The 27954-nt window shown below is 41.1% G+C and overlaps 1 protein-coding gene and 1 long non-coding RNA gene across 6 annotated transcripts in view; one reads left to right on the top strand and one right to left on the bottom strand.

Annotated features, from left to right (window-relative positions):
- Positions 1–27954, bottom strand: part of LOC309325755 — a 111445-nt gene that overhangs the window by 75753 nt on the left and 7738 nt on the right. The window lies entirely within an intron of this gene.
- SLC39A12 (solute carrier family 39 member 12) lies at positions 375–26831 on the top strand. The gene is made up of 9 exons (XM_081881764.1): positions 375–621; positions 2488–2827; positions 5034–5201; positions 6284–6349; positions 7287–7384; positions 8718–8937; positions 18757–18933; positions 19429–19504; positions 26181–26831. Exons 1-9 carry the CDS (start codon positions 551–553, stop codon positions 26222–26224), a joined length of 1260 nt encoding a protein of 419 aa, XP_081737890.1. The 5' UTR covers positions 375–550; the 3' UTR covers positions 26225–26831.

Below are 27954 nucleotides of genomic sequence, written 5' to 3'. Positions count from 1 at the left end.
CCAAACTTAGATTCACACAATGTTTAGGGGTATGCTTCCCCCTGCGTCCTCCCAGAAAAAAGTGATGTCCTTTGCGGTATCTGGAATTAGATATAGAATAAATTGTATGTCTATAGGAGTTTCCTGGCATGGGCACAAGCGAATCTTCATACATTTCTAATCATGTTTTGATAAAATTACATATTTTCAAGGTTCTTTTCAGCATGATGAGAACATTAATAACTTTAAGCAAAATGTGATGTTAGTCTGCTTTTTTTTTTTTACATTTCATTTCCCTCTAATCTCACTGTTTTACACTGTTTTCTTCACTACCACTTTAATCTCATTGTTTTCTTCACTACCACCACCATGTGTATGCAAGCTTGCTAATTCAGGATTACACTTCAGGCATCTGATGAAATGGATTGTGGCCCTTAAAAGGTTACGTCTTAATAAATTTGTTAGTCTGTTTGGTGCCACAGAATTCTTTGTTCTTTACATTTAAAGAAAGAATGGTTTTGGATAATGAAAAGTTCACTGGTGTGTTCTTTTCTGCAGGGAGGAAAACTGCATGCAACTAGAAGCAGGTGTTTCCTCACATTTTAAAAGTATTTGTGTCTGTTTTTGGCAGTGGGCGTGTAGGTACAAACAATAAATGAATTTTTAAAATGATGTCATGCTCTATGGCTTAACTGCTAAATAAGAAGTGTGGATTCAATCTCGTCTGAAAATCATACTTGTTGGTCCTCTTACATGGAAACTCATTTTCTGTCTATAGATGTGTAGAGACTAACTGATTTTTTAAAAAATGAGGAGGCAAGGGCATTCTACATATGTGCAATGGCATACTATCTTAAATAAGAGTTGTACAAGTGTTTGCACAGGTTCTATTTTGATGAAAACAACATGACAACTGTCTTCACTTTGTTTTGGGTTCTGAGGCCAATAAAGATAATCTTAAGTCCAATGTGAATCCAGTGTGTGTTGTAGTGGTTAGTGTCAAGGCTTCAGGGAATCCTATCCGTTTTACAGCGGGATGCCAAGAAGTGGAAAAACAAAAGGAGTTTTTACCAGGTAGTTTATTCAATATTCAAAAAGAGAGACTAAGGAATGTGGTCTCTCTTAGTTAATGGCATTGCTCCAAGTAAAGTTCCACCACATCAGTTCCCCCTATTCTATGTCACCCCTGTGCTGATTGACCTGTGCTTTCTGCCTTTCAGTTTTCTGTTCTACCACCCTCAAGGCACACCTTGTTCTGGGAGAGTGGGGGTCAGGAATGCTTTCAAGAGACACTGAGTCTTTTAGCTGTCTCTCCCCTGGTGCTTCTTCTTCCTGCTACTCCCCAATATTTCCCAGCTTCTCCCCTCTGTAGCCTCTGAACCTTCTGCAAACCACTGTTCTAAATCGATACTATCCTCCTCTTCTCGGGAAGGTGCTGGAATGGGGGGGGGGGCACGGTTCCCACCATTCCACCTCAGTCCAGCCCCTGACAGTGTGTATGACAAGGAACATCAAATTCAAATCCCCACTCAGTCATGAAGCTCATTGGATGATCTAGGGCATATAACTTTCTCACAGCCTAAGCTAAGGATAGTTGTGAAGATAAACTGGGATGCAATTTCATGTATGCTGCCTTGAGCTCCTTGAAGGAAAGGTGAGACATAAATGTAATACATAAAGAAACTGGATGTTGCAGTATTATGTGTGTTTGTGGGAAGGCAGAGCACTAGAACTGCAGTGACTGAGAAGTTATGATGAGGTGGTGTTCTGGACTGTACCACTCAGTCTGTGGGTGGGTGATCACATTTTTAATACAGCCCTATGCCTTTGTGAATAGAAATCCAGCACAAAAAAGTGCTGGAATAGTGTTCTTCACCTTCTCTCATTTAGAAACATTCAAATCCAGAATACACACCTACAATTTGAAGCTGTGTAGTGCAGAATACCACCTCATTCTCCCATAAATGTAGACCAAAGCAGAGATGCTTCAACACAGGTAAAATAGAACCTGCTGTTTTCTATTAGTTCAGAGGCTCATAGGTTCAAGCTCTTTGTTGTGACTGGAAGTGACTGGAAACTGGTTTGTATGTACACCTGCAGAGCTCTTATACTAATATGCAATCTTCGTTGAATTTTCCTAGTCCTCCTGACATTATGCAGTGAAAGGGAAACATAAAACCTTTTCATAAACTTATCACAGAAGCCTACCATTATCAAATTGGTTAATGAAGAATGGAGCAATTTACTACAAGGATTTTATTATTGTTGTTGGGGATGGGGGAGAGGAATGATCCATTTGAGTCACCCTTTTACTGTGTAATGCTACTGAACCATTCTACCCACAGTCGACTTAGCTTCCTGCTGTTTCCCTGCAGACCCCCCACATTATTCAGAAACAGCTTGTCGCTGCAAATCAGCTTAGCCAACCATATAAATCCTTCCAAACATATTGCAGCCACTCTAATTGAGGGTTCCCCCCTTTATTGTATAAATTCTTCAGGTTTCAAGTTTAAAGCTGCCAACTGCAAACCAGAATTCAACACCACCAATGCAAACACAGACTATGGGAGGAAATATGTTTCCTGACTCTACCTGTCTCATTCTTTGGATAGCATTTTTGACTTTTATATTTGGACCAAATACTGCAGGAATGCATCCTGATAAAGAAATGAAGGAAGACAACAGCTCTGCCTCTCACCATAGGTATCTGAAAGTTGATTTAGGTATCATGTCAGTTAACAACTATAGTGAACACCACCAGAACCAAAGAGGAGAGATTATCAAGAAAATACTGGAGAGAACTTTATGTCCACAAAGGATTGGGGGGATGCAAGAGGACTGTAATCTGGTCAGTGAGTCAAGTGGTGAATGGAAAATTGTATGGATAACTTAGTAAGCACAGCATTTTCATGTGATTCACTTCTCATCTCAGCAAAGGATTGTGTTGCTATTTATATATTTATTCATTTTATATGTTGTTTTCAACAGATGTGCTATATTCTTCAGGTACATGTGTACATTTATTTGTTACCATTTAGTTTTTTCTGCTTCAACTGTAGCACTTACATAGACACTAGAAAGGGATTCACAAACACTAAAATGGTTCTCTGGAACTTCCTAAGCTAGTTTATTTTGCAGAGCTAAATATATAACCAAAATTATCTTAGATCCATTTGCCATTTCCTGCAAGCCTCAAGTTCAAAATGTTGGTAATGTGCCAGGGATTCAGATTAACAGTCTTTTAGAATGTCATTCACATAAATGGTATTTGGATGAATAGGATCTCATCTAGTTGGGCCCTTAGAGTATGCTGCCTATTACAAGCATGTCCTTTCTGTCTGTCAGATTTTGGAGGGTATAACACCTGTTCTTAGACTTTTTAAAAACCAATGTAAGACAGTGTTTAAAGCAAGGGGGCATTAAATATGTGGCTGAGAAGGGGCATGATCTAAGGAGAGTCCCAAGGGCCAAAGTTCTGAAGGGCTGCATTTGGTCCCCAGAACTAAGGTTCCCCACTGCTGGTCTAGAGCATTTAGACATGGTAAGGGGCGTGGCCATAGAAGCCAACTCCTAGTGGCCAAGGGATCTTCGCTCCCCCAATAAAATATTTGAGGGGCCTGGCCCCCCCAAAGTTGATGGGTATTGCCATTCAAATAGTGTGCATGTGCTGCATCATGTGATTGATTATGCAGGGTGGGGCTTACCCCTCCTATTTTATTCAAGTTGGCACCACTGGATGTGGCTGAGGAGCAGGTGGGAAACACAGGTTCAAATTCCAACACAGCTATGAAGTTTACCAGATAGCTTTCAGCAAATTCTTCTGCTGCTGCTTAAGCTTTAAATATTAACTTCCAAAATGCAACAATAAAGAAAGAACTCATCACACAGTTTTTCTACCTCACTAATGATGCCACATCCAGAACCTTGCATCATAACCTAATACCATGGCTCCAAAAACGGTAGTAGCCAGGAAGTGGTAGCTGTGGTGAAAAAAGCAGGTGTTACAAGAGTAACTGGGGCGAAGTCTAAGGAGAGGAAAGGAAGGAGGTCAGCACCAATTTTCAGAGCAACAAACAGAGATAAACTTTAAGAGGTGCTTGAACAAATTGCTTCTGTTTACAGAACCTCTCCAAACTGCTAAATGCATTTTGAGTATGGTATATTCTTCATCAGAGGTAATAACCAGTTGTTCCCTTCTGGGAAGGGAGAAAATGAAGAAGCGATGAATCATAATTGCATTTGCACATACTTTGCATGTGGTAGGTCCCTGGTTCCAATTTTATGTGTTTGTTTTTCATTTAAAGATCAAGGAGCAGGCGGTGTGAGAAAATGGTGCCTGAGTCCGTGAAGAGCTACTTTCAGCCAGAGTGGGCAATACTGAATTAGAAGGACTTGATAAAAGGCAACTTCTTTTAAAGAGTTTTTCTTTTTAGGCACAGCAAAGGGTTCTGATGAAGAGCAGTGGAGGCTGATCCATAAGGGCAAATGGATAGGATTGCCATATTTCAAAAAGGAAAAATCAGAACACCTAAAAAGATGTTGACTTGTCTAAGAAATTCCTCCCCAGTATTAATTTCACCTTTGAAATCCCCTAATGTCTGGAAAAATATGGACATATGGCAGCCCTACAACCTGCTCCAGCAATGTAGTTCTGCTCTCAACCAACCTGCCTTCTTATTTATGATTAGTTGCTGCCATCTTCCTCAGCCTCAGCTTTGCCCCTGTAGAACTCAGCAGGGAGCATGATGGTGACAAAACTAGAATTAGTCATTGACTTTGGCTCCACCTACTGTTGGTCTCCTTGCCCTCAGCTCTTTTAAGTCCCAATGGACACCAACCACTGATGAAGAGTGTGCTAACAAATTAGAAAACTTGGAGTCTTTCTTTTGGAGTATACCTCTGTTGGCTCATCCAGACTCGCCTGCTTGTTTTGCAGCCAAACTTGCGGGTAACATTCAAGACCTGAGGAAGTAATGTGTACCCTTTCTAATATTATTTGAGATTTGCTGCTGAGCCATGTTTTAAATTTTATGTGGTTTTTTTCTTATTCACAGTGCCTTGAACCAGACACTTTTATATTAGTTGCTGGAGGAGATTTAGAAGCTATTTTAGTGAAGTCTTCCAAAAAATTTCTTCTTTATTATATTACTCATCAAAGAGATATCTGTCCATCAATGTTTAGTCAGAGGAACCAGGATTATAAATTTTACCTAACTAGTATGGTCAATTGAAGAAGCAATGAAAACTTTTCTCTTGGAATGAAACCGAAGATGTAGTGGAAGCAATAAGGAAACATTTAAAAATATCTGAATACCAGGTAAAAGTAAATTGAAGGAAAGCACAGGTAAAATGATGAGCAGATTCTTGTACTGTAGCTAGCTGGTACGCACTCATGCCCAAAGTACAATGGCAGCTACAAAGGGTATTACCCTTTTTTTCTTTAACACCATCACTTTTTACTAATTAAACTCACTAAACACATTTGATGGGCAGTGCTGCCCAAACTTCAAGGATATGGTGAAACATGAAATCAACACAAAGCAATGAAGTTCATAAAAAATGAAATTTGCTTATCAGCTTTATCAGTGAGCTTTTCAACTGTATGTACTGTAGATGAAAAGCTGTGGCAAAAATGGGCATGAACTGGAAATTTAGAATGCTGGCCAAACCTTGCATTATTTTCCAGAAGAACCTCATCTATTTTATGTCTGTCAGGATGGGGCAAAATCGCCACAGCAATACTGTAGTTGGAAATGTATTCGAAATATCTTTTCCTGAGGCTGGAGTTCTATGGATCAACCCTCTGCTAGTTAATCTGTTTTATATCTGAATGCTAAAAGGTTTGTGAATTGCTCAGTATCTAAAGTGAGTAAAATAGCATTCTTTTATATAATGGAGAACATCCTATTCTCCTTGATTAAACATTCAATTTAAAGGCCAATTTGCAGGTTCCTTTAGACTGCATGTGATCATCACAAAACAAGAAGCAGGATTATTAAACTGGCTGTTAGAATTAATATATGTTGCTATTGAACAACAGCCACAAGCCTCATTCTCCCCCCAACACCAGAAAAATGTAGTTTCCCCAATGTCTGGGTGCCCACAATGATAATATTTAATGGATGCTGCAGCAGCTAGCAAGCTTTCTCATTGTAGCCATCCTGAAAGGGCAACAGATAGTTGCAACAGTAGAGAGACCACAGTCATTTGTACCTGCAAGAATTTGTACTCCTGTACTTCTGAATTCTAAACTCTGTGTTCATCACTACTTCTAACAAACATAGTTTGTACTTTTGCATTGTAGACTGATACTCCTACAGATGACCCATTTATTGAGCATTCATTTTGGTTTTCTTGCACAAAGCTTACTGTAAGAGTATCAGGGGGTTGCTCGAGAGCAATCAGGCAAATGCCTCCCTGGTCGGCTGTAAAGCCTTGTTATTAGTGCCAAAAAAACCTTCACCATGCAGAGCACCACTATTCCGTGGCTCCCTCATTCACTGGCAGAATCTGAGAGTGGGCGGTCCTTAAACCTTCCGCAGCAGAGTAGTTTCTTGACGCCCAGTCTGTGCTTCCCCTCTCTGCGCGGAAGCCTACTGCGCAAGGAGGGCGTGGGTAACAGAGGACCTCTCTCCTCCCCGCTTTGCTCAGGCAAGGTGTCCTGGCACCGCCTCGCCTCCCCCGAGCCCTGCAGCTCCTCTCCGCTGGAGGCGTGGTTACTCTCCTCCGCTGAGGAGGTGCTGCTTCCCACGATCTTTGGGGGCTCTCTGTAATCCATCTGGCTTTCCCCCTCTCGCCCCTGAGCCGATGGCAGTTCCCTGACACTTATGTAGAAATTAGACTATCTGGTCTTAAATTAAGCATTCATCCTGATTTCCTTGAATGGTGTTTATATACCTTTCCACTAATCATTCATTTACCCCACACTTCTAAGTGCATTTCCTTGTCATTTTGCTAACAGCAATAAGTCTAGTTTGTTTGTTTGTTTGTTTTAAAAAACACAACTGGATTTGTTGTGCTAGGGCAGCATAGCACTTTAATCCATTTTAATTGTTCAACTTGAATGCTTCTTGCAAAATACTCTGTCAGGAGACAACTTTAAGCCCCATCTATGAAAATGCTCTCATGTGCCTTTTGAATATCATTATTCATACTACAGTGTGATTAAGTTAATTAAATGTTACCATATGTTTGTATATTTACTTCTTCTTTTTAACATCCTATGACCATTTTGGTGAATGGTGGTAAAGGAATCTCTTGATAAATATTACATTGAAAATATTCATCCAATTTTCTTCTGTTTTCAGTGTGTACACATAAGTGTTCTGGAAAGGAAAGCTGCTTTTCTGAACATCAGTGGTGCTGATGAAAGTACCATTCCCCAGCAGGGTGCTGCCTTTCTCAGGTTGACCCTGCATGGAATCTGCCTGACTAAAACATGTTTACCTTCACCATAATTCTTTATGCAATGTATTTTCCATTCTTCAAACAGTATTAATGAACTCCATATAACAGGTAGATTTCAAAATATATCTTTGCTTTCATATCTTTGGCTGGAGAGCCTCCTCTCTGTACTATAGTTTAACCCTCATAGAACCATACCCTCAAACCAGGTAAACTGTAGTCAGGGTGAAATCAAACTGGTTTATCTATGGGATTAAATTGGCAGGAATAAGACAAAAAACAAGATTTACATGGTTTCTAGGTTGACTAGTAATTCTGAAAGCATCTTTAGAGAGAGCCATTTTTTCTAAACACACTTTATTCTTGTTTCTCTTAATTGCCTCATTAATGACATGAGCATCTTCCTTTGAGAAAGTAATTGCTAAGATGCTGTTACTAAATTTTATCTTCTGTTTTTCACACTTACATAAGAAACATTATTTGTCACTAGTAACAGATGGTAGCAGTTTTTGCTACTGCTAATTAATTTAAGAAACAAAATTTTCTTCCTTCAGATAAAATGCCATACAATTAGGCCATCAATTTCCAAAAAAATAGTTGATAAAATAAAAGTCATTAGAGACCAACTAAGTTTGCATGAAAAGTCAGGTATCTGAAGAAGTGTGCATGCACATGAAAACTTATACCCAGAACAAACTTAGTTGGTCTCTAAGGTTCTGCTGGACAATTTTTAATTTATTTATTTTGATACAATACGTTATTTATCAGGAATTAAAAAGTGGTATGACTTTTAATCCATTCTCCACCTTGTCTCATTTCTCACTATTTAACAGCACAATGATTGCATATACTATTTTTTAATGTTTTGAATGAGCATCAGTATAACAAAAGTACTGGTTCTATCACCTTTTCTCTACTTGTAAGACGTACGTATAATCAAGCATTACCTTTGCCTCCAATGGTTTAGTGTATTATCTTACATTAGGCATTGCTAATATATAACCTTCAGATTCACTTGATTCTGTTTTCCCAATTTTACTTTGCCTACTGCAAGATGACCTGCTCATTTGTTCAGCATCTCTGTTTGCTCTGCTTTGTTGTGTTGTGCTGTGCTTTGTTTCATCTGCCTTACATCACAGTCTTGCCTAATCCTCCCAGCATATATGAGCTCTGACCTATGGTTTGTACCCTGGGGTCAGGCAAAAATCCTATTTAATGGAAATGCTGTTGAAATTCATGGAACTTACTTTCACCTTATGAAGTGCTTCTTTGCCCTTTTCTTTATTTGACAACTGGATTTCAAAATCTGAGCTTTCAAGTTAATTTAACAACAGAAATGCAAGAATTGTTTTTAGCATTGCTTTCATCTTTTCTTCTATAGAATATAGCTATAGCACTCTTGCAGATTTACTTAAGACAATTGGATCTATGTTTGGCACAACTCTCATTCTATTTAATTCCTGTCAAGAATGTTACACCCTCATTTTACAGCTATTTGTGAGGTTAGATGTAGGAACTCTTTCTGGAGATTTCCTACTACATCTTATTCCACAGGTAATATTTGTATTTCCTTAAGTTTCAGTTCTTGCACATTAAAACTGCTGATTCCTTCCCCAAATAAACACATTCTACACACACACTAAACTTCAGTATTTTATGATTTGTCTAGATGCAAGGCAGAATTTGAGTATTTTGTAAGTCAGGTAAGAGGGAGACTCAGGAGAGAGGGGGCCCCTGACTTTAAAGATGTTTCAAAATATGCTGGTAGGTTTTTGTTTTTGGGATGTTATTGCTTTATTACATTGTATCACACTTTTGTTTAATATTGTATTTTTATTTCTCAGTCTCATTGTTATGTTGTATTTTTTTGTTTTCTAAACTATTTAGAGATGATTTTAAGTATTAAGCAGTATACAAATATATGAAATAAATGAATGTGAAAAGAACTATACAGAAATGTGGAATAGTCCTACCTCCACCATTAACTGAGCCAGAGTCCCTCCCCATGTGGAGGAACTCTCCACATAAATCAGCATGGGTAGAAAGCCTTTCTCTATGCCATCCAAATAGTTGAATGACAGGGAAGCATTGCTGCTATAGGTGGTAGGAAGTGAAGACATGGTGCGTGAGGCTATCCCATTGTTTCATGTGAGGGGTACATGTGAGCTTCCCACTTGTTATGCCTCACTTGTTTATATCACACTACCTATATTTATCATTTTTCTTACACAGTAATGCAATCTGCTGCATTGTAGGATCTTCCACTACCAGTTCCGCAAGAGTTCATTGAACCACAGTGATACAAATTCACTCCTGGTTCTCTGGATTATAAGAGTATTACTTGTCATTAAGCATTTGAAATGGCAATTCTATCTCTATGTATTGCTGGTAACATCACCACAAGTTAAGACAAAGCGTAGGTACATCAGTCACTACAACCCATACCTAACATTTATTAACTCAACCAGGATGTTTAAGGATTGCAATTCCCTTAAGTTATTTTTAAACATTGCCCTTAATTTTTTAAATATAGAATCAGAATATGTTGACATTAAAACATTTCCTGTAATTAGCGAGTGCCTCCAAGAATTCTGCAATGTAACAATGCAAGTATATTCCCTAGAGGCAAGGAGGGCCAAGAGATAAAACCTGCCCCATGTATTAAATGGATTGTTGATGATGAACTAGGACATAGTTTTATCTTCAACAATTGGAAATACACCAAAAGGAAAATGTACAAAGAAAAATGATTTCTCTCTGCCAAATCTTCTAAAGCACGCCATCAGGACAATGATCACAAACTAAACTGGCCTACGGTGCAATTAGTATATGTATATCTACATCAGGCTTCCTCAACCTCGACCCTCCCGATGTTTTTGGCCTACAACTCCCATGATCCCTACCTAGCAGGACCAGTGGTCAGGGATGATGGGAACTGTAGTCTCAAAACATCTGGGGGGCTGAGGTTGAGGAAGCCTGGTCTACATGGAAGTAAGTCCTTCTGACTTCAGTGGGGCTTAATCCCAAGCTTTTGTGTACACGATTGCAACCCTAATGATTTCAAACAAATTTAGTAAAATAAACTACCATTAATATATTAATATGTGTAAAACTTTATCAAGAACTGCTTGCTTTATTTGCCAACTCCACTTAACTTTCTCACCAAAGCCACCCACTCCTTCCTTCATACCTTGCCACAGACATCCCCAATCTCCTTACTCCTTGACAAAGACACCCCCATCCCTGTACTCCTTCTTCAAAGCTACCTTCCTTCCTTTAAACCTTGCCAAAACTACCACCTCTCCCCTCCCCTTAGATCTAGTAAAACCTCCACTTGCTAGCTTGGGCTACCCAACTGCCTGGCTGCTCACTGACTGGCCTGGGCTGCTGTTCCTTCGTAAGCCTTGGATACCCACCTGCCCACCCACCAGCCTCATATGAATGCTGCTAATTAGATGGAGACACAAGCAGTTTCAAATACACATGTAACCATGTGGACAAGCCCATGATCAACCAAACTATTGCTGTCAGGGACTGGCAGGGCTCTGACGAGCGTGTGACGAAGGCAGGGGAACTAGAGGCTGATTCAGGAGAGGGGGCCAGTGATTTATGTGGTTTGGGGTTCTGGGGTTAGCAATTTGAAAGCACGCCAGTGCAAGTAGATAAATAGGTACCAATGCAGTGGGAAGGTAAACAGCGTTTCCGTTTGCTGTGGTTTCTATCACGGTGTTCTGCTGTGCTAGAAGCAGTTTAGTCATGCTGGCCACATGACCAGGAAAGCTGTCTGTGGACAAACATCAGCTCCCTCGGCCTGAAAGCGAGATGAGCACCGCAATCCCATAGTAGCCTTTGACTGGACTTAACAATCCAGGGGTTCAGTTCTCTTTCCATACTACATAATCACATTCTATGCTACCCATCATGGCTATAAAACGACATTTCCCCTTAAATTATGGGTATTAGGGGTGGCTAACCACGGCTTATAGAGCATATCTGCCCACCAATATTTTTGTCACTTAAAAAAACCAACTGCTGTTTTTCATCCCACCCTGCGATGTCTTGATGCCATAAGCTTTTTTTGTGGAACCTTAAGGACTTAAATTTTGACCATTTAAAAAGAAAGAAAAAATTAATTTCACAACTCTCAATTCTCATGACAAAATTTTGATCCCGGAATCAAAGCTATATTTTGATTCAGAGGTAAAATGAATCCTAGCGATTCAGGATTGCCATATTACAGCACAAATGTATGCATGGATTGCATTGCAATCTTAATGAAGGATGCTTAAAATTTGGGTTAAGAGAACCTCCCCCTGCCACACACACAACATATCTCTGTCATGTAATACCTTGAACCTTGCAGAAGGAGCCAGATACAGATCATATTTTTCAGTATTTTTATCCATAGAGGTGTATGTATTTCTATTGATTGTACCACTGCATCTGCTTTTACCTATTTATTGTGCTTTACGTTTTGTTCTTAGAGTCATTTTAAAACTCTGAGCTCCTCTGAAAGTCTTTGAACTAATGGAGCAGGTTGAATTAATGTGTAACTAGGGATGGAAGAGAAATTTGATTCAGTTCCCACTCAAAGGGATCTAATTCATACTTTCATACTTTCAAAAACACTATGTGAACCAAAACAGAACCATCCTTTAGTAATTCTCTGAATTTTGCAATTCAGTTCTTCAGCCAAGTAATGTGTACTAAAATATACACATATTACTGAATATAATATACAAAAATGAATTATATTAGGGAAAACTACATTGTAACAATGTAAATTTTCAAAAGGATATATTTTTAAAAATCATAAACTGATGTGGAAATTTGGAGAAATTAAGACTGGAAAAATAAGAAACTGAAATTGACAGATTCACCCATCCCTATGTCTAACTTCATTTAACCCAGATGGAAACAAATAGGTATATAACTGCATCTCGTAATGATACATTTCAGTTTCCTTTAATCTAGGAAATTTCAAAACATGACCCCTAAATGCTCTGGAATGATCCTTAGCAGTCCCCTGGCATATACGACTTGCTATCCATTTCAGGGATGGCATAATGCTGTCTTTTCTTCAGGGCTAGTTTCCATGCTATTATCTTAATCCATCTTTGGCTGTTTCTGTGCTGTTCAATCATCATACTCTAATAACATAAAACATATATTAGGTAACAGAACAGTAATTTGCTTCAATCTAATTGTGCCTGCATTGGGGATAATTCTAAGAAAGTGTCCTCCTTTATCTCATCATCTCTCTCTGCATCAAATAAATAGATATGTGATTTTTTTGCTTTTTTGTAGTTTTGACAGGAAAGGCTTCCAACTTCTGCATTTCTAGTAGCTAAAGAGCAATGCTATGGCCCAGTTTAAGGTTGACAGAGCATACATAGCTACAACTTCTAAGGGTGCTTCCAAACAATGGCTATTTTTAAGTTTTAAATTTAGACTGCACATTTATAGTTGATTAAGTCAACCTCAACAAACCTGCCCCAGCCTACAAATAGGACTTTTTTGCAAAAAAGAAAGTGACAGGAAAATGTAATGGAAAGCTTGAGATTGAACTTGCTTTGAAACATTAGCTAAGCTCACTGCTAACAAATCAGAATGAATGCTCAATAAACAGTCAACATTATCTAATCTCTCCATAAACAAAAGCTCAATAAACAGGTCATCTAGAAGTGACCCAAGAGTTATTGCATTAGAAATAGAATGGTTGCACAAGTGGAGCACCTCAAGACTGTGCAACAACTGGTTCCTTTAAGGACTTGTGTAACGCCATTTTTCTTATTCAAATGTGGATTTTTACACTAGAGCCTCCTTTCCAACAGCTAGGAGTAAGATATAAATCTCCCAATGAATTGTTACAGGTCCAAGCACTGAATATTTTACCTAAGCCCTAACCCTCCACCTCCTTAAAAAGGTGGATTTCTTCTGAAACGGATCTAAATTTGCAACTATGCATATAAATCAGCTTTAAAAAAAGCTCAGTTTTCTATCCTTATATATCTTTTTCTTCTTAGTCTCTTTGCTACCTCTTCTTCTCCAATGTCCTTATTTTGTTCTTATTATTTTGTATTTGGTTTCCATGTAAGGCAACAACCACTTGATTCCCCATTTTAATTTGGGACATGCATTAAGCAGACTTAGCATACTGTCACTTTTTCCAGCTTAAGAAACTGACTACAAGCAGTAGCCATCTATATACAGGTTACTTCCATAAGCACTTATTTTACTACTGTCTATTATTAGCAGCTACCCATAGTAAGTATGTACAGTGGTACCTCGGGTTACATACGCTTCAGGTTACAGACTCCGCTAACCCAGAAATAGTGCTTCTGGTTAAGAACTTTGCTTCAGGATGAGAACAGAAATCATGCTCCGATGGTGTGGCGGCAGCAGGAGGCCCCATTAGCTAAAGTGGTGCTTCAGGTTAAGAACAGTTTCAGGTTAAGAACGGACCTCCGGAACGAATTAAGTACTTAACCAGAGGTACCACTGTATATGGAATAGAGTACCATTAGCTGAATGGCTTTTGCTTAATACTACAGTACTGGTAAATGGTAACAGTGATTTCTGCCTGTTTCTCCATGGTCTATCTTTAGCAAATACAGTAAGGTCATGGAAAACAAATTGTTTTCCATCTAGTCTGGGCTTATTATGGTGCTCAGCAGCCCCATCACCCCTGCATGCCAAAGTACAATATGTTAAGACCATTTAGTTCTGTCTTTTACTACAGCCATTACATATACATATACATATACATATACATATACATATACATATACATATACATATACATATACATATACATAATCTATCTCAATAGAACAGTCTCAGGTGTGGCATGCTAAGATTTTGACCTAGCTAATGTGCATAGCCATTTTCAAACTTAAAGTGGTAAAGAGAATCTTTTATTTTTGTGGTAATAATAATAATAATAATAATAATAATAATAATAATAATAATTAAAAAAAATAATAAAAATAAAATTTTTTATTTATATCCCGCCCTCCCCAGCCAAAGCCGGGCTCAGGGCGGCTAACAACAATCAAATAATCCAACATTCTAAAAACATTTCATTCTAAAAATTAATTAAAATCAAATTGATGGCAACCGTTAAGCCAAATTCTGTGCAGGTTGCCAGAGGAGGGAGTCAGGCTGCACCCTGACCAAAGGCCTGGTGGAACAGCTCTGTCTTGCAGACCCTGCGGAAAGATGTCAGGTCCCGCAGGGCCCTAGTCTCTTGTGACAGAGCGTTCCACCAGATTGGAGCCACAGCCGAGAAAGCCCTGGCTCTAGTTGAGGCCAGCCTAACCTCTCTGAGGCCTGGGACCTTCAAGATGTTTTTATTTGCAGACCGTAAGTTCCTCTGTGGGACATACCAGGAGAGGCGGTCCCGCAGGTACGAGGCTCCTAGGCCGTATAGGGCTTTAAAGGTTAAAACCAGCACCTTAAACCTGATCCTGTACTCCACCGGGAGCCAGTGCAGCTGGTATAGTACCGGATGAATGTGATCTCGCAGCGAAGACCCCATAAGGAGTCTCGCTGCGGCATTCTGCACCCACTGGAGTTTCTGGGTCAATCTCAAGGGCAGCCCCACATAGAGCGAGTTACAATAATCCAGTCTGGAGGTGACCGTCGCGTGGATCACAGTGGCTAGGTCAGGGCGAGAGAGATAAGGAGCCAACTGCTTAGCTTGGTGGAGATGAAAAAATGCCGCCTTTGTTATAGCTGTAATCTGCACCTCCATAGAGAGGGAGGTATCGAAGATTACACCCAAACTCTTAACGGACGGTGCTGGCACTAATTGCACCCCCGCAAGAGATGGGAGTTGCCCCCTCAATCCCATATCGTCCCGTCCCAGCCAGAGGACCTCTGTCTTCGAAGGATTTAACTTCAACCGGCTCCCACGTAACCATCCAGCCACAGCTTCCAAACATCTGGTCAGTGTGTCTGGGGCCGAGTCAGGATGGCCATCCATCAACAGATAGAGTTGGGTGTCATCGGCATACTGATGGCAACCCAAAACTCCGGACAAGCTGGGCGAGGGGGCACATAAAGATGTTAAAAAGCATCGGGGAGAGTATCGCACCCTGAGGCACTCCACACACCAAGGAGTGGCGCGATGACAATTCCCCCCCAAGCGCCACCCTCTGTACCCAACCAGAGAGAAATGAGCACAGCCATTGAAGGACTGTGCCCTGGATCCCCACATCCAGGATTTTGTGGTCGACCATGTCGAAGGCTGCTGACAGGTCTAGAAGAATCAGCAGCCCTGACCCGCCTCGATCCAGCTGCCTGCGGAGATCATCTGTTAGGGCGACCAGAGCCATCTCGGTCCCATGACCAGTGCGGAAGCCGGACTGGAATGGATCCAGAGCCGATGTTTCATCTAGAAACCTGCCAAGCTGTTCAGCAACTGCTCTCTCAATCACCTTACCCAGGAATGGGAGATTCGAAACCGGGCGGTAATTGGATAGATGTAAGGGATCTAATGATGTTTTCTTTAAGAGCGGGCACACCACTGCCTCCTTCAGTTCCCCTGGGAATATCCCAGTGCCAAGGGACAAATTGATGATATCCCCCAGGGGGGCCCGCACCTCGTCTGGACACGCTCTAATCAGCCAAAATGGGCACGGGTCGAGAGGACAGGTGGTGGGCTTTCCAGCTCGGAGGAGTCTGTCCACATCGGCTGGGGATATCCGGTCAAAGTGGTCCAATACTGGACCCGAGGACAGTCGAGGGGCCTCCAGTTCCTTTATTGTATCCAAATTGGCAGGGAAGTCATGGCGGAGCAACAGGACCTTCTCCGCAAAAAAGCTCCCAAATGCCTCACAGCTGTGTGTCAAATTGTTATTTAAATTTGGCTGTCCTTCAAGGGACGTTAAAGACCTAATTATACTAAATAATTGCGCCGGGCGAGAGCTAGCGGATGCAATGGAGGCCGAGAAGTAAGACTTCTTAGCGGCCTTCACTGCCATCTCATAGGTTTTCATAAAAACTCTATAAGATGTTCTTGAGGCTCCGTCATGGGCACCCCGCCATACTCGCTCTAGCCATCTGAGGTCCCGCTTCATTTTCCGAAGCTCCTCGGTAAACCAGGGAGCCCAGTTTCTGCGGGGTCGCAGAGGGCGCTTAGGTGCGATCTCATCGATGGCTGCCAGGAGCTGGATATTCCAGCCCTCAACAAGCTCAGTCAATGAGTCGCCAGGGGGGAGCAAGGTCCCGCAAGGCTTGATGGAATCTATCAGGGTCCATCAGCCTCTGCGGGCGAGCCCAAATCGGCTCACCACCTAAGCAGGGTGGGGGTGGAAAGTCAATCCTGGCTTTCAGAGCGTAGTGATCAGATCATGGCACCTTCATCGAAGGAGACATGACCACATCTATACCGACGCCAAAGATCAAATCCAGCGTGTGGCCTGCTTGATGTGTGGGGCCCGAAACAAACCGGGAGAGCCCTAGTGTCGCCATGGAAGACACCAGGTCCAGAGCCTGTGAGGAGGGAGTGGCATCAGCATGGATGTTGAAGTCCCCCAATACCAATAGGTTAGGGAACTCCAAGGCCCAGCTGGCCACCGCCTCCAGCAGGTCTGACAGGGTGGCTGCTGGTGCGCTAGGTGGCCGGTACACCAGCCAGATAGCCAAGTTCACCTCAGAGCCCCACACTAGGCCAACACATTCAATGCCGGGGATCGATGGCGATGGTAGAGCCCTGAAAGAACAATCTTCCCGGATTAATAATGCCACCCCTCCCCCCTGGCCCACAGTTCGTGACTGGTGGAGGACAGAGAAACCCAGGGGCGCCATCTCTCATAAGGTAACAGTTTCCCCTTCGCGCACCCAGGTCTCCATCACACAAGCCAGGTCGACCCCCTGCGAGGTAAAGAAATCTCGCAGGGTGGCGGTTTTGTTGCTTATAGACCTGGCACTGCACAACACCAGTGACAGAGGTGAGTAATCCTTGCTCACCCTACCCTTGTCCCTCGGGATGGGGCGCAGATTGGAAGGGGTATGAGCACATCCGTATCTCGATCGCCTTCGCCTATAACATCTGCCCCCACCGCCATACCTCCCTCACCCCTCCACGGTAGCAATCCCAAGCTCTTGTTCTATGCTCTACTGTGCTTTTCATGATTTTAAAATGGATATACAAGTTGATATCTAGGTTTAGTCTGTAAGTTGGCAAAGAAATCTAGGAAGCCTGCCAATGTTACCAAGTGTGAAGAACTACCAGAAAGCTAGGGGGGGTAGGTTCTGAACCAGGTGAGGGTAGTCAATGGGTGGGTCTAAAACCCCTGGTGAGTTAGAGACTTGTTACTTGTTACTTGTGTGATTGATAGATCCAGCTAATCAATTTTGAACCCTAGAAAGTGAGGGAGATAAGATTTGCCCCACTGGCAAGATCCAGTTCCCCATGCCTGCTATAGGTGATCTTTCAGATGACCTTTAAAAACCAATGTGCAAGATCAGAACTGGGTCCTAAACTTCTAATTCCGAACATGAATCACTTCTTAACAAGGACCTGTAGATCATGTGGGATGTAGTAATATGATTCTGCATCACATTTCCAAGTGAGAAAGATTGGGAATTCAGAGGGAAAGCACGCACATTAACTTTTGTCAGCGAGCCAGGCTGGAACGATAGGAACTGAGATCCCTATGTAGTTATTTAAATACAAATTGGGATGTGGGTGGTGCTGTGGTCTAAACCACAGAGCCTAGGGCTTGCTGATCAGAAGGTCGGCGGTTCAAATCCTCGCGATGGGGTGAGCTCCCGTTGCTCAGTCCCTGCTCCTGCCAACCTAGCAGTTTGAAAGCACGTCAAGTGCAAGTAGATAAATAGGTACCGCTCCGGCGGGAAAGGAAACGGTGTTTCTGTGCGCTGCTCTGGTTTGCCAGAAGCGGCTTTGTCATGCTAACCACATGACCCAGAAGCTGTCTGTGGACAAACGCCAGCTCCCTCGGCCAGTAAAGTGAGATGAGCGCCCCAACCCCAGAGTCATCCGCGACTGGACCTAACGGTCAAGGGTCCCTTTACCTTTACCCTTTAAGAACAAAATACAGTACATTACATGCACGTTTACTCAGAAGTAACAAGAGGACATACTCCTTAGTAAGTGCATTTAGGTTTGCGCTGTTATGCCAATATAAAACGTTCTTTGGCCAGAACATACCCTTGCTTCCCCTCAATTCTCGCATTAAAAAAATGTTCAGGCATTCACACAAAGAATGCAAGGGAAAGGTGATTTCAATGTCACATATAGAAATGGTGTAACATTTTGCACAGAAAGGTCCATCTTAATTGTAGCCACTACTGTGAAACAGTACCAGCCTTTTATGGGCTAATTAATATTTTATGTCTCTCTTCCTCTCCTTAGGAGATTTTGCAGTACTGTTAAGTACAGGTCTTTCTTCAAAGATTGCCATTTTAATGAACTTCTTAAGTGCTCTAACTGCTTTCATAAGACTTTACACTGGCCTTTCAATATCAAAAGATCCTTGCATTAATTACTACACCACACTGACTTTCTGTCAGCATCCAACAGTTGGATAGCTTAGCTCATAAATATGGCGCTGTACTACTGGATCAAGTCTCTGGATGCTTCTGGACTACTGCTAATTTCGGGTAGGATTCAATTATGTAACAGCAAATGTAGGTTGCACAATTAAAGTTGATTTGCAGCTCTTGTGTAACAAACCCACTTCCAACCAAAATAGGACTTTCTGCTATAAGGAAAGCGTTCATCAAACATTCTTTTCTTGGAAGGATTCATTTCAAAACTCTATGCATGTAAACTTCCAGTAATTCTTTATAGTGATGGTGTAAGAGCTGAAATCTCGGAACTGTATTTCTCATTTGATGAAGTAGAAAATATGTTCCAAGCTTACTACAGATTTTAATCTTATATTTAGAAACCTTGGGTTTAAAAGCCTTTACTAATGAAGTTTGTCATGTTTCCCATAAGACTCAGCCTGCCCCACCCACAGTCCCAGATATTAATATATTTGGCTCTCTTACTGCTGCCTCATCTTTTTTTAGCTTCCTGAAATGACTCACATCCAGACACAGAGGCCCTGGTTGATGTTTCTGCTACAGAACCTTGGATTACTATTAGGTTGGTTCTCCCTCTTGCTTCTAACTATATTCTTTCTAACCTTCTCACATTGTACATGGGCATGACTTGTAGGCTGATGGCAATAATGGATCTTTGGATTGCAAGCATTGTTTGATTGCTTTTGGTGCAGAAATCAAGATCACATTGATCTTATGATAGGAAAGAAGGAATGAGATGTCAAGGAGATGAGTAAATATATGACCTTTAGAAGAAATCTGAAAACAGCCTTGTACGGGGAAGCTTTTTAATATTTAATGTTTTATTATGTATAAATGTATGTTAAATGCTGCCCAGAGTGGCCGGGGCAACCCAGTCAGATGGGTGGGGTACATTTAATAAATTATTATTATTATTATTATTATTATTATTATTATTATTATTATTATTCCAACTCATGACAAGTGGCAAGCATGGTAACAGAGGACTGGAGCTAGTGAGCTTGTTCCCATCATGCAGCCTCCCTTCATGTGGCAATTTAGCCGTCATTGTTAGTGCCTGAAGAGGTCTGCTAACTGTGCAGTACAATCCTGCGGATTTCTACTAAGGCTACTAAGAACAAATGAGTTCCTTGGAACATTCCCAAGGAAGTGTGTATATGATTGGTGTGTGTAGTTTTAGGCTTACCATGTATGGAAGAACCATGTATGGCAACTTGAGCTCCTTAGCAAAAAGGTGCGATATAAATGTTAAAATAAATAAATATGAAAATGAATTGCACTGTGAAATTGGTCATTACTTTCATTCAGCAAATCACAGTTCCCATGACTCTTCAAAATAAGCTATGACTAGTATCAAATTAGTGATGAAAATCACAGTTCCCTCTTTTAAATTTGTAACCAATTTGGCAGAATAAAGTATTTTCCAGTATGGTGGGAAAGCAGTAGCTCAGTAACAGAACATGAATGTTCCCAGGTTCGATCTTTACTATCCAGTAGTTTATAGTAGTTTAGTAGTTTATTCTAAGCCCAATCATGAGTCAAATCAGATGCCAATGATATAATTGGGTGCACAACTGTGCCAGCCCTCATTGAAGAACTTGAACTCCCAGTTTGATGACTATCAAAAAACTTAAATGCTTAAATAAGAATGGTACATAAGCAAGGTACTGCTACAGGATACAGCAGGCATAGAAGAAGCTAAACGCAAGCTAAGACATTGACCTAATAAGTGGCACGTCTCCAGAACCTTCTTTTTGAAGGATGGGGTGGGCACAGCACTTAGTGTGGCAAATGACTGGAGTCCCAAGACTAGGCAAGTAAATGGGCATTCCTCTTTGTGGGCTGGGCTTGCAAGGTCTGTTCGTAGTGGTGCCTCCAGCTTCTAGTCACTTTAATGCAAGTTTAATGGAAGAGAATGTGAAAAAAGACCTCTCTTTCTCTTGGAAGGGATAGGATTTACTTGACTAGCTGTTTTCCATTAAGACGTTTTCCAACAAACCATGGTGTTGAGTGATGAAGTAAAATAGATTCTCAGAGTATAAATGATATGTATGACTAATGACCTAGAGTTAAGAGAGCAAATTGAATATACTTTTCATATAATTTATCCTGGTGTAAATGCCCTATCAAATATTTTATTATTCCTTCTCCATTTTATTTTATTTCAAGAATATAGGGAAACCAGTCAAACATCTTTTTCCCCGTGCCAAGAGATGCATATGGCTACCCAACTGGTTTGGGATAATAGAACTTAATGATTCCAAACTGGATGCCTAAAAAGACAATTTTGAATCCATCAGTACAATGAAAATATGAAGCTTCTTAGCAAATGCTGCATTTGAACTACACACATATCCATGCTAAACCAATCTCATTTTCTTCTTCATGCATTCTTAAGCTGAAAGGGTTATTTCATAGTGCTGTGTGCATGATAAACTGTATACTGAACCTTCATGAAGAACAACAGATCAAACAAATGCAGACAGTTGTAATAAACCAGAACCATTTTATTGCAGTTTTAATAACGATGTTTCAGGCTGATTGCTCAAAAGCTGCCAAGATCCCTCGAATAATAAAATTGGAAACATCTGATCTTTCTCTCTTGACAAACCTATCTGGCCATGTTCACAATACCTGAGATATTTCCAGAACTTGTTGTGGAACATTCAATCACTTTTCTATGCAAAACCTATTTGTGATAATGCCTCAGGAGGAAATTTTGTTGTGCTTAGTGTCTTATGCCATTGTGCTTAGGCCATTCAGATGACCCAAGACATGAAGCTTAAACTCTAGTAAACATACAGCCCAAAATGCAATTTTAAAAGAAAAATCTGCTAATGGAACACTTGTATGTCTTCTTCAAAATGGAACTGCCGTATTTTTCGCCCTATAGGACGCACTTTTTCCCCTCCAAAAATGAAGGGGAAATCTGTGTGCGTCCTATGGGGCGAACACAGGCTTTTGCTGAAGCTTGGAGAACGAGAGGGGTCGGTGCGCACCGACCCCTCTCGCTCTCCAGGCTTCAGGAAGCTATCAGCAAGCCTGGGGAGCCCGCGAGATTTCCCGCAGGGCTCCCTAGGCTGCGGATAGCAGCCTGCTGCCTGGAGCGCGGGGAGCGCTGAAGCAGAGCGCCCGTGCTTCGGGCAGACAAGCTCGGGGGACAGAGCTCGGGCAGACAAGCTCAGGGAGTTCCCGCAGGGCTCCCTAGGCTGCGGATAGCAGCCTGCTGCCTGGAGCATGGGGAGCGCTGAAGCAGAGCACCCCGCGCTTCGGGCAGATATCCGCAGCCTAGGGAGCCCTGCGGGAGTTTCGGGCAGCACAAGCTCAGGGGACAGTGCTTCGGGCAGACAAGCTCAGGGGACAGCGCGCTTCGGGCTTCGGGCAGACAAGCTCAGGGGACAGAGGGGAGCCGCAGCGCGCCTCCCCGCTGTCCCCTGACATGGTTTGAAGGCTGGCGGCGGGGTGAAGCGCGCTTCTCCCCGCCGCCTGCCCCACAAGCTCGGGGGACAGCGGGAAGGTGCAGCGCGCCATCCCGCTGTTCCCCAACCTGCTTTGGATTCCCCAACCTAGTTTTGGGGGGGAAATAAAGGGAAATTTTTTCCTTTATTTCCCCCCCCCAAAAAAAAAAACTAGGTGCGTCCTATGGACCGATGTGCCCTATGGGACGAAAAATACGGTAGTTAAGACACCTCTAAACTACCTGGAAAGCTGAAAACAGAAAGCATGTAGTTTATGCCACATTGCCTATAGAAAAGTATGAAAGACAAAAATCTCTCCTTCTAAACAAGTAGACAAAAAATTACCCAAAAAAGGTTACATTGTTTCTACTGTAGCTAGAAAATTGAAATTTGGCACAGGTATAATCTATAGCATCCTAATTACTAGAAATGTCTGAAAATTTGATATTTTTACAACTGACAATCCAAATGTGAGACATTAATATTACTTCATAACATATTAGCATTCCAGTGAAGTTGAAATCAAGTGACATTTTGTAGTTATATATCCTACTTTACAGCAGACAGCCCCCTTTTGAAGACGTCCTGTATGAAGGTCTGATTGGCCCAAGTCCAGACAAAGAATTCTAAGGGGGATTGGGAGCCATCAATAGTTAGTACCTGGATAGCACCTGAGCAGGTAACTTAGTCACTATTTTCCCCATTATAGAGTGCTGCATTTTTAACAGACTTGTAGTAATTATTTCTAAGTTGGCTCTATAATGAAAAGTTAGCATATGTAATTTTTATGCAAATCTATGCCCTCTTCTGACCTCTTTGTCTGGAAATGCATTTCCTCTTTTGGGGCCATCCTACATGAAAGAATATGTGCTGCTAAGCAAATTTCATTTCCCCCTCATCCTATTAAAACAGACTCAGAGACACCAGAAGATTAGCCACAGCAGCTTGAACACCCCAAGGATGATCAGAGGAAGAAGGCTGTTCTTGTAGTCAAGCCTAGGTGGTTGATGAAATAGAGGAAAAGTTGCACCATGTTTTTTAGGACCCACCAACTGACAGCATTGTCTTATATGCTTTGGGACACAGCTTTGCTGTGGAGGGAGAAGTTACACTGAACTGAGCTGTGAGCTAATGTGTGTGTGTGGACTGTGGGGAGAGTGTGTGTGTGTTCAGACTAAGAGAACTAAGAAGTTTGTGAGCAGAGAATTTCTACCATTCCACAACATTAACAAACTGTATTTTAGGAATAGTTGGGATCCCTTTTGAATGTAGTGTTTAATTTAATATCAGACCTCCTTAAGCTCCCCCTTACATCTTACAAACATATCCAGGGTCCTTGATCTGGCTGGGATTCAGGGAGGGAACGTTTTTTTAAAAAATAATAGTAAGGTTTAGAATGCAAACTGCATTTTCAGTCACACTATAATAGGGATTAAACTATTCATATTGTCTGTAGGAATTGAAAGGAGCTGGAGAAAATAAATTTGCCATATTGGCTTGAAGAATTTTATAATGTGTCTTAGTAGCTGATTCTTGACAGCAACTTGTCAAATTTTTAGCTGAGGATCAAAAGCTAACTCAGTTAGGGTATGTTCACATTAGCGGCTTGAAATGCAGCAAGGTCATTTTCCCCTGCGTCATTTCAAACTGCATTTGCACGGAGTTGTCCACAGTAGGCAGGGGATGGGAATGTCTCAATACACACAGGGAACTGTTGGATCAATCCATCAACCTCTGATGGATGATTTAGAAGGATGAGATCTGGCATCAATTTCACTGCATGTGTGTGCCAGTATCCATACTCAGCAGAGTTACATCGCAATGCAGCTCCTTTCTTGGAAGCATCTTTGGGGTTGAAGGTACACACAGTAGGCAAGAACAAGTTGCAAAGCTGAGAATCTCTGCTTTAGATCCATACTTTTAGTTTTATACGGAGATGAGAAAGTGTTTGGATGGCTAACTACCTCAATACTTTTTTATATTCCTTGCTTCAATAGTGTCCATATTGCTAACGGTTGTGATTTGATTGTCATGGCCTTATAAGCAGTTTGTGAACAACTCAAAGCACAAATTCCAGTTATCCACATATGGGATACTCAATCACCAGACAAAAGTTGTACCAGTAGCCTGCCAGAAGTGAATAAGGTACATTTTTGTGGTATTAGGAAACATGGTTCTATCCCCTCTGATTTGAAAGAGAGGCAAACATCTTTGCATAGATTTTTATTTTTACCGTGTGCCTTTGCATCACTTTGCCCCCTTATCTGATGTGAAAACATTGGTTTTGCACTCTTTTTGCTTTCTTTCTTTCTTTCTTTCTTTCTTTCTTTCTTTCTTTCTTTCTTTCCTTCTCTCTCTCTCTCTCTTCCTGCTAGTACTGTATAAGAAATCTGGGGAACTATAATGACAAGTCTTTTGGCTGTCTGCTGTTTTACATTTTCCTACAGTGAAAGTGAATAGCAATTACATTAGCCAATACTCTACAAACCTTCCAAAACTAAGATTAATTACCAGATGTTCCAAGAAGCTTATCATCATCACCCCTTTCAGGCCCATTGTTCTTGCTTTGAATGTACATGCTTTAGTTGGCCCTTTGACACTTCACACAATACGCTAGACTGTTTCAGGGAGCAGCATGCTGCTCCTTAAATGAATTGGTTTGGTTTCAGCACAAGTCCTTTCCCTCTGTCAGTAATTCATTTGCAAGCTGTACAAGAAAAATGAGGACTCTATATGGCTTCTCTTGATTACACTACAGATTCCCTCACAATCTGAATTTCAGTTGGAAAGAATCACCACAGGAGTCTAATCTTCTTTTGCTCTCAATGGATAGGGATTAGTGTTGATAGAAGCTGTATGTGAGACTCCCTCACTGCATCAAGAGAACAGTCCCTTCAGTTAGTATCACTGTTGGAACAGGGACTCCAGCAGTGTTAATATCTTGGAGAATTTGGAGCACAATTTTTATGGATGTGGCCACAGCAACACAATACAAAAAACCTCTTAAACTTCTATTAAATTGGACAGTTGGTACAGCAGAAATGCTCTTAACATGAAGCCGTGATGTGATTTATGCACAGGATAACATTATTATGATCCTTGGTTCTGCAAATACAATTATTTGCCTATATTTGCATAGATGGTGTAGATTCGATGTTTATTGACTCTGTGAACTAGCAACCATCTCTACAAATCAGTCTTGCAATCACTACCTGAAGGGACAGTAAGGCACTAACAGCCTTCAACAAACCTATGAGTGAACTTTCTTTTCATTCTTGCTTGCAGAGAAATTGTGTGAGGCTTAAAGCTTCCATTTAATTTCAGTCTCACAAATGGAAGCTATCAGAAGTTACCATTTGGCTTACTTAGGATGCAATAAAACAGAGATGAGAAGTGCTGTATGAAGGGGCTATAAAAGGTAAAGGTAAAGAACCCCTGGATGGTTAAGTCCAGCTGAATTCGACTATCACCACATTCCCTGCCATTGAATTATAATATAAAAAAGTTTTGAAGCAAAATTGTACAAGGAAAAATGTTGTTTCTGCTCCTGAGATTATGTGTAGGATCATTACACCGGATCCACACACTTCAAATGTAGATTCTCACATGGTCAGCAATTTTGTGACACATGAAACAGTCCTAACAGTTGTTCTACATGTTTGTCACTGCTTACTGGTGTGTACTTCCATTCAAGGAACGAAGGGTATTTGTTCAAACTGGCACATCTCTGCACTAAGACAAAACTGTGGTGGGTCCTTATTCAAGATATGTTGTTTGCAGATGACACAGCCTCGACAGCATCGCATAGCAGGACAGAGTCTTAAACAAAGATGTGCTCTCCCAAGCCCACATTCCCAGCATGTTCGCACTCCTGTGTCAGTGACATCTACACTAGCTTGGTCATGTCCACAGAACAGAAGATGGAAGGATCCCCAAGCAGAGTTGACTTCAAGTACCAGGCCCACTGACAGATCAACTCTGCATTACAGATGTCTGCAAAGGTGATATGAAGGCTGGCAACATCAACCCCGCCCTGTAGGAATTCCTTGCAGTACCTGGAGACAGGCAGTCAGGTCATGCATCCATAGCAGTGACCAGAGAAGGAATGAGCGTGGGGAGGAGTGCAAAGAGAAGAAACATCTGTAGCAACACAACTAGATGCCTTCATCTGCCCCAGCTGCAACAAAACGTGTCTCTCCTGTATCAGTCTCTACAGCAACAGCAGGCGCTGTAGCCTTCCAACAGCTTGACAAAGGCGCACTCCTCTACTGTCTCCGAAGACAGAAGGGATATAGCATTCGGAAGAGGCATTTTGCTATTGGAAAGGTACTCTTTGATCCAACACACATAATGCATTTATCAAGGCATTTATCAGACTATGGGAGAAACTTTTGAACATCAACATAGATCTTAGATTACTTTTATTAATCTGTGAACAGACGGATAACCTGATGACATGGTGCTGCTATCACTCTCCTGCTTTGGTCTCAATAATCTACTGGCAGCCTTCAGTATGTATTGCTAGCAGGATGTGCTTTCCGTGAATTATTCCAAGATCAAAATTCTGGTTCTTGGAAAGCATAGTCCCAGATTCAAATAGAAAATGGAGCAGTAGAATCTAGAGCAAATGCGTTCCTTTATATACCTTGAAGTCCTTTTCGCTGAGACACTGTGGTGGAAGGGGCATATCAAGGCTGCAAACCTAAGGTGCAGAAAGCTTGTGAGACACTAATGAAGTTTTATTGCATGGTAGGTGGAAAGCTGTTTGTAACTGCTCTTAATTTTTTTACAGTACTAGTAAATTGGTTCCCCAAATGCTTTATGGTACAGAGGTTTTGGGTATCAATATGAAAGCCAGTAAAGGACTAGAAATGGTGCAGAATAAATTTGTCAGAGCAGCACTCTCCCTACCTAACGGGACATCAGTGTTAGATGACTGTATATTTTTATTGTATATTTAGTGTCTGTCAATGTTTTGGATGTTGTCATGGTCATTGGCTAGCGCATTAAAAGTTTGATTTGATTACAATACATCAAAAAGTAAAATACTGTTTATATATAATAGAAACCTTAATACTTACGCTATTTTAGATAAGAGTAAGAACTGATTATTGTCTTCTATAATCTTGCTGCTAGTAACTGCTTATCTTTATTATATATAATAATGATCATTTGTTATTTGTACCCTGCCTTGCCCCAGCCACTCTATAAAGAAAAGTTCTTTCTTTATTATATAAAATAACAAATATTTATTGTTCTTTTATTTCTGTTTATGTAAAAAATTTAAGAGAAAGAAATTCTTAAGGTAAATACTGTATGAGGAATACTGTTAAAAACAGGTTTCTTTAAATTTGAGGGACTATACTTCAAACCGCTTATTCTAGATTCAGTTTGTTCCTTCTCTGTAACTAACAGCCATTTATACACAGTTGGCAGTTGATAATTATCTCAATGTTGTTCCCTATTTGATTCCACAGATTAGATATTATTATCACTTTTCACTGTTTACTTGTTTACATTAACATTATTTCATATGGCATAAAGTAGATTTTGG

Source organism: Podarcis erhardii (genome assembly GCF_964252035.2).
Source record: "Podarcis erhardii genome assembly, chromosome: 12".
Taxonomy (NCBI): Eukaryota; Metazoa; Chordata; class Lepidosauria; order Squamata; family Lacertidae; genus Podarcis; species Podarcis erhardii.
This window is presented reverse-complemented; position numbering and strand designations above follow the sequence as displayed.

Coding starts and splice junctions, on each gene's coding strand:
- SLC39A12 (XM_081881764.1), top strand. CDS start 551: ATGCAACTAGAAGCAGGTGTTTCCTCACATTTTAAAAGTATTTGTGTC. Junction 2,828..5,033: donor TGCAAGAGGACTGTAATCTG/GTCAGTGAGTCA, acceptor TCTTATTCACAG/TGCCTTGAACCAGACACTTT. Junction 8,938..18,756: donor TACTACATCTTATTCCACAG/GTAATATTTGTA, acceptor ATGTCTCTCTTC/CTCTCCTTAGGAGATTTTGC.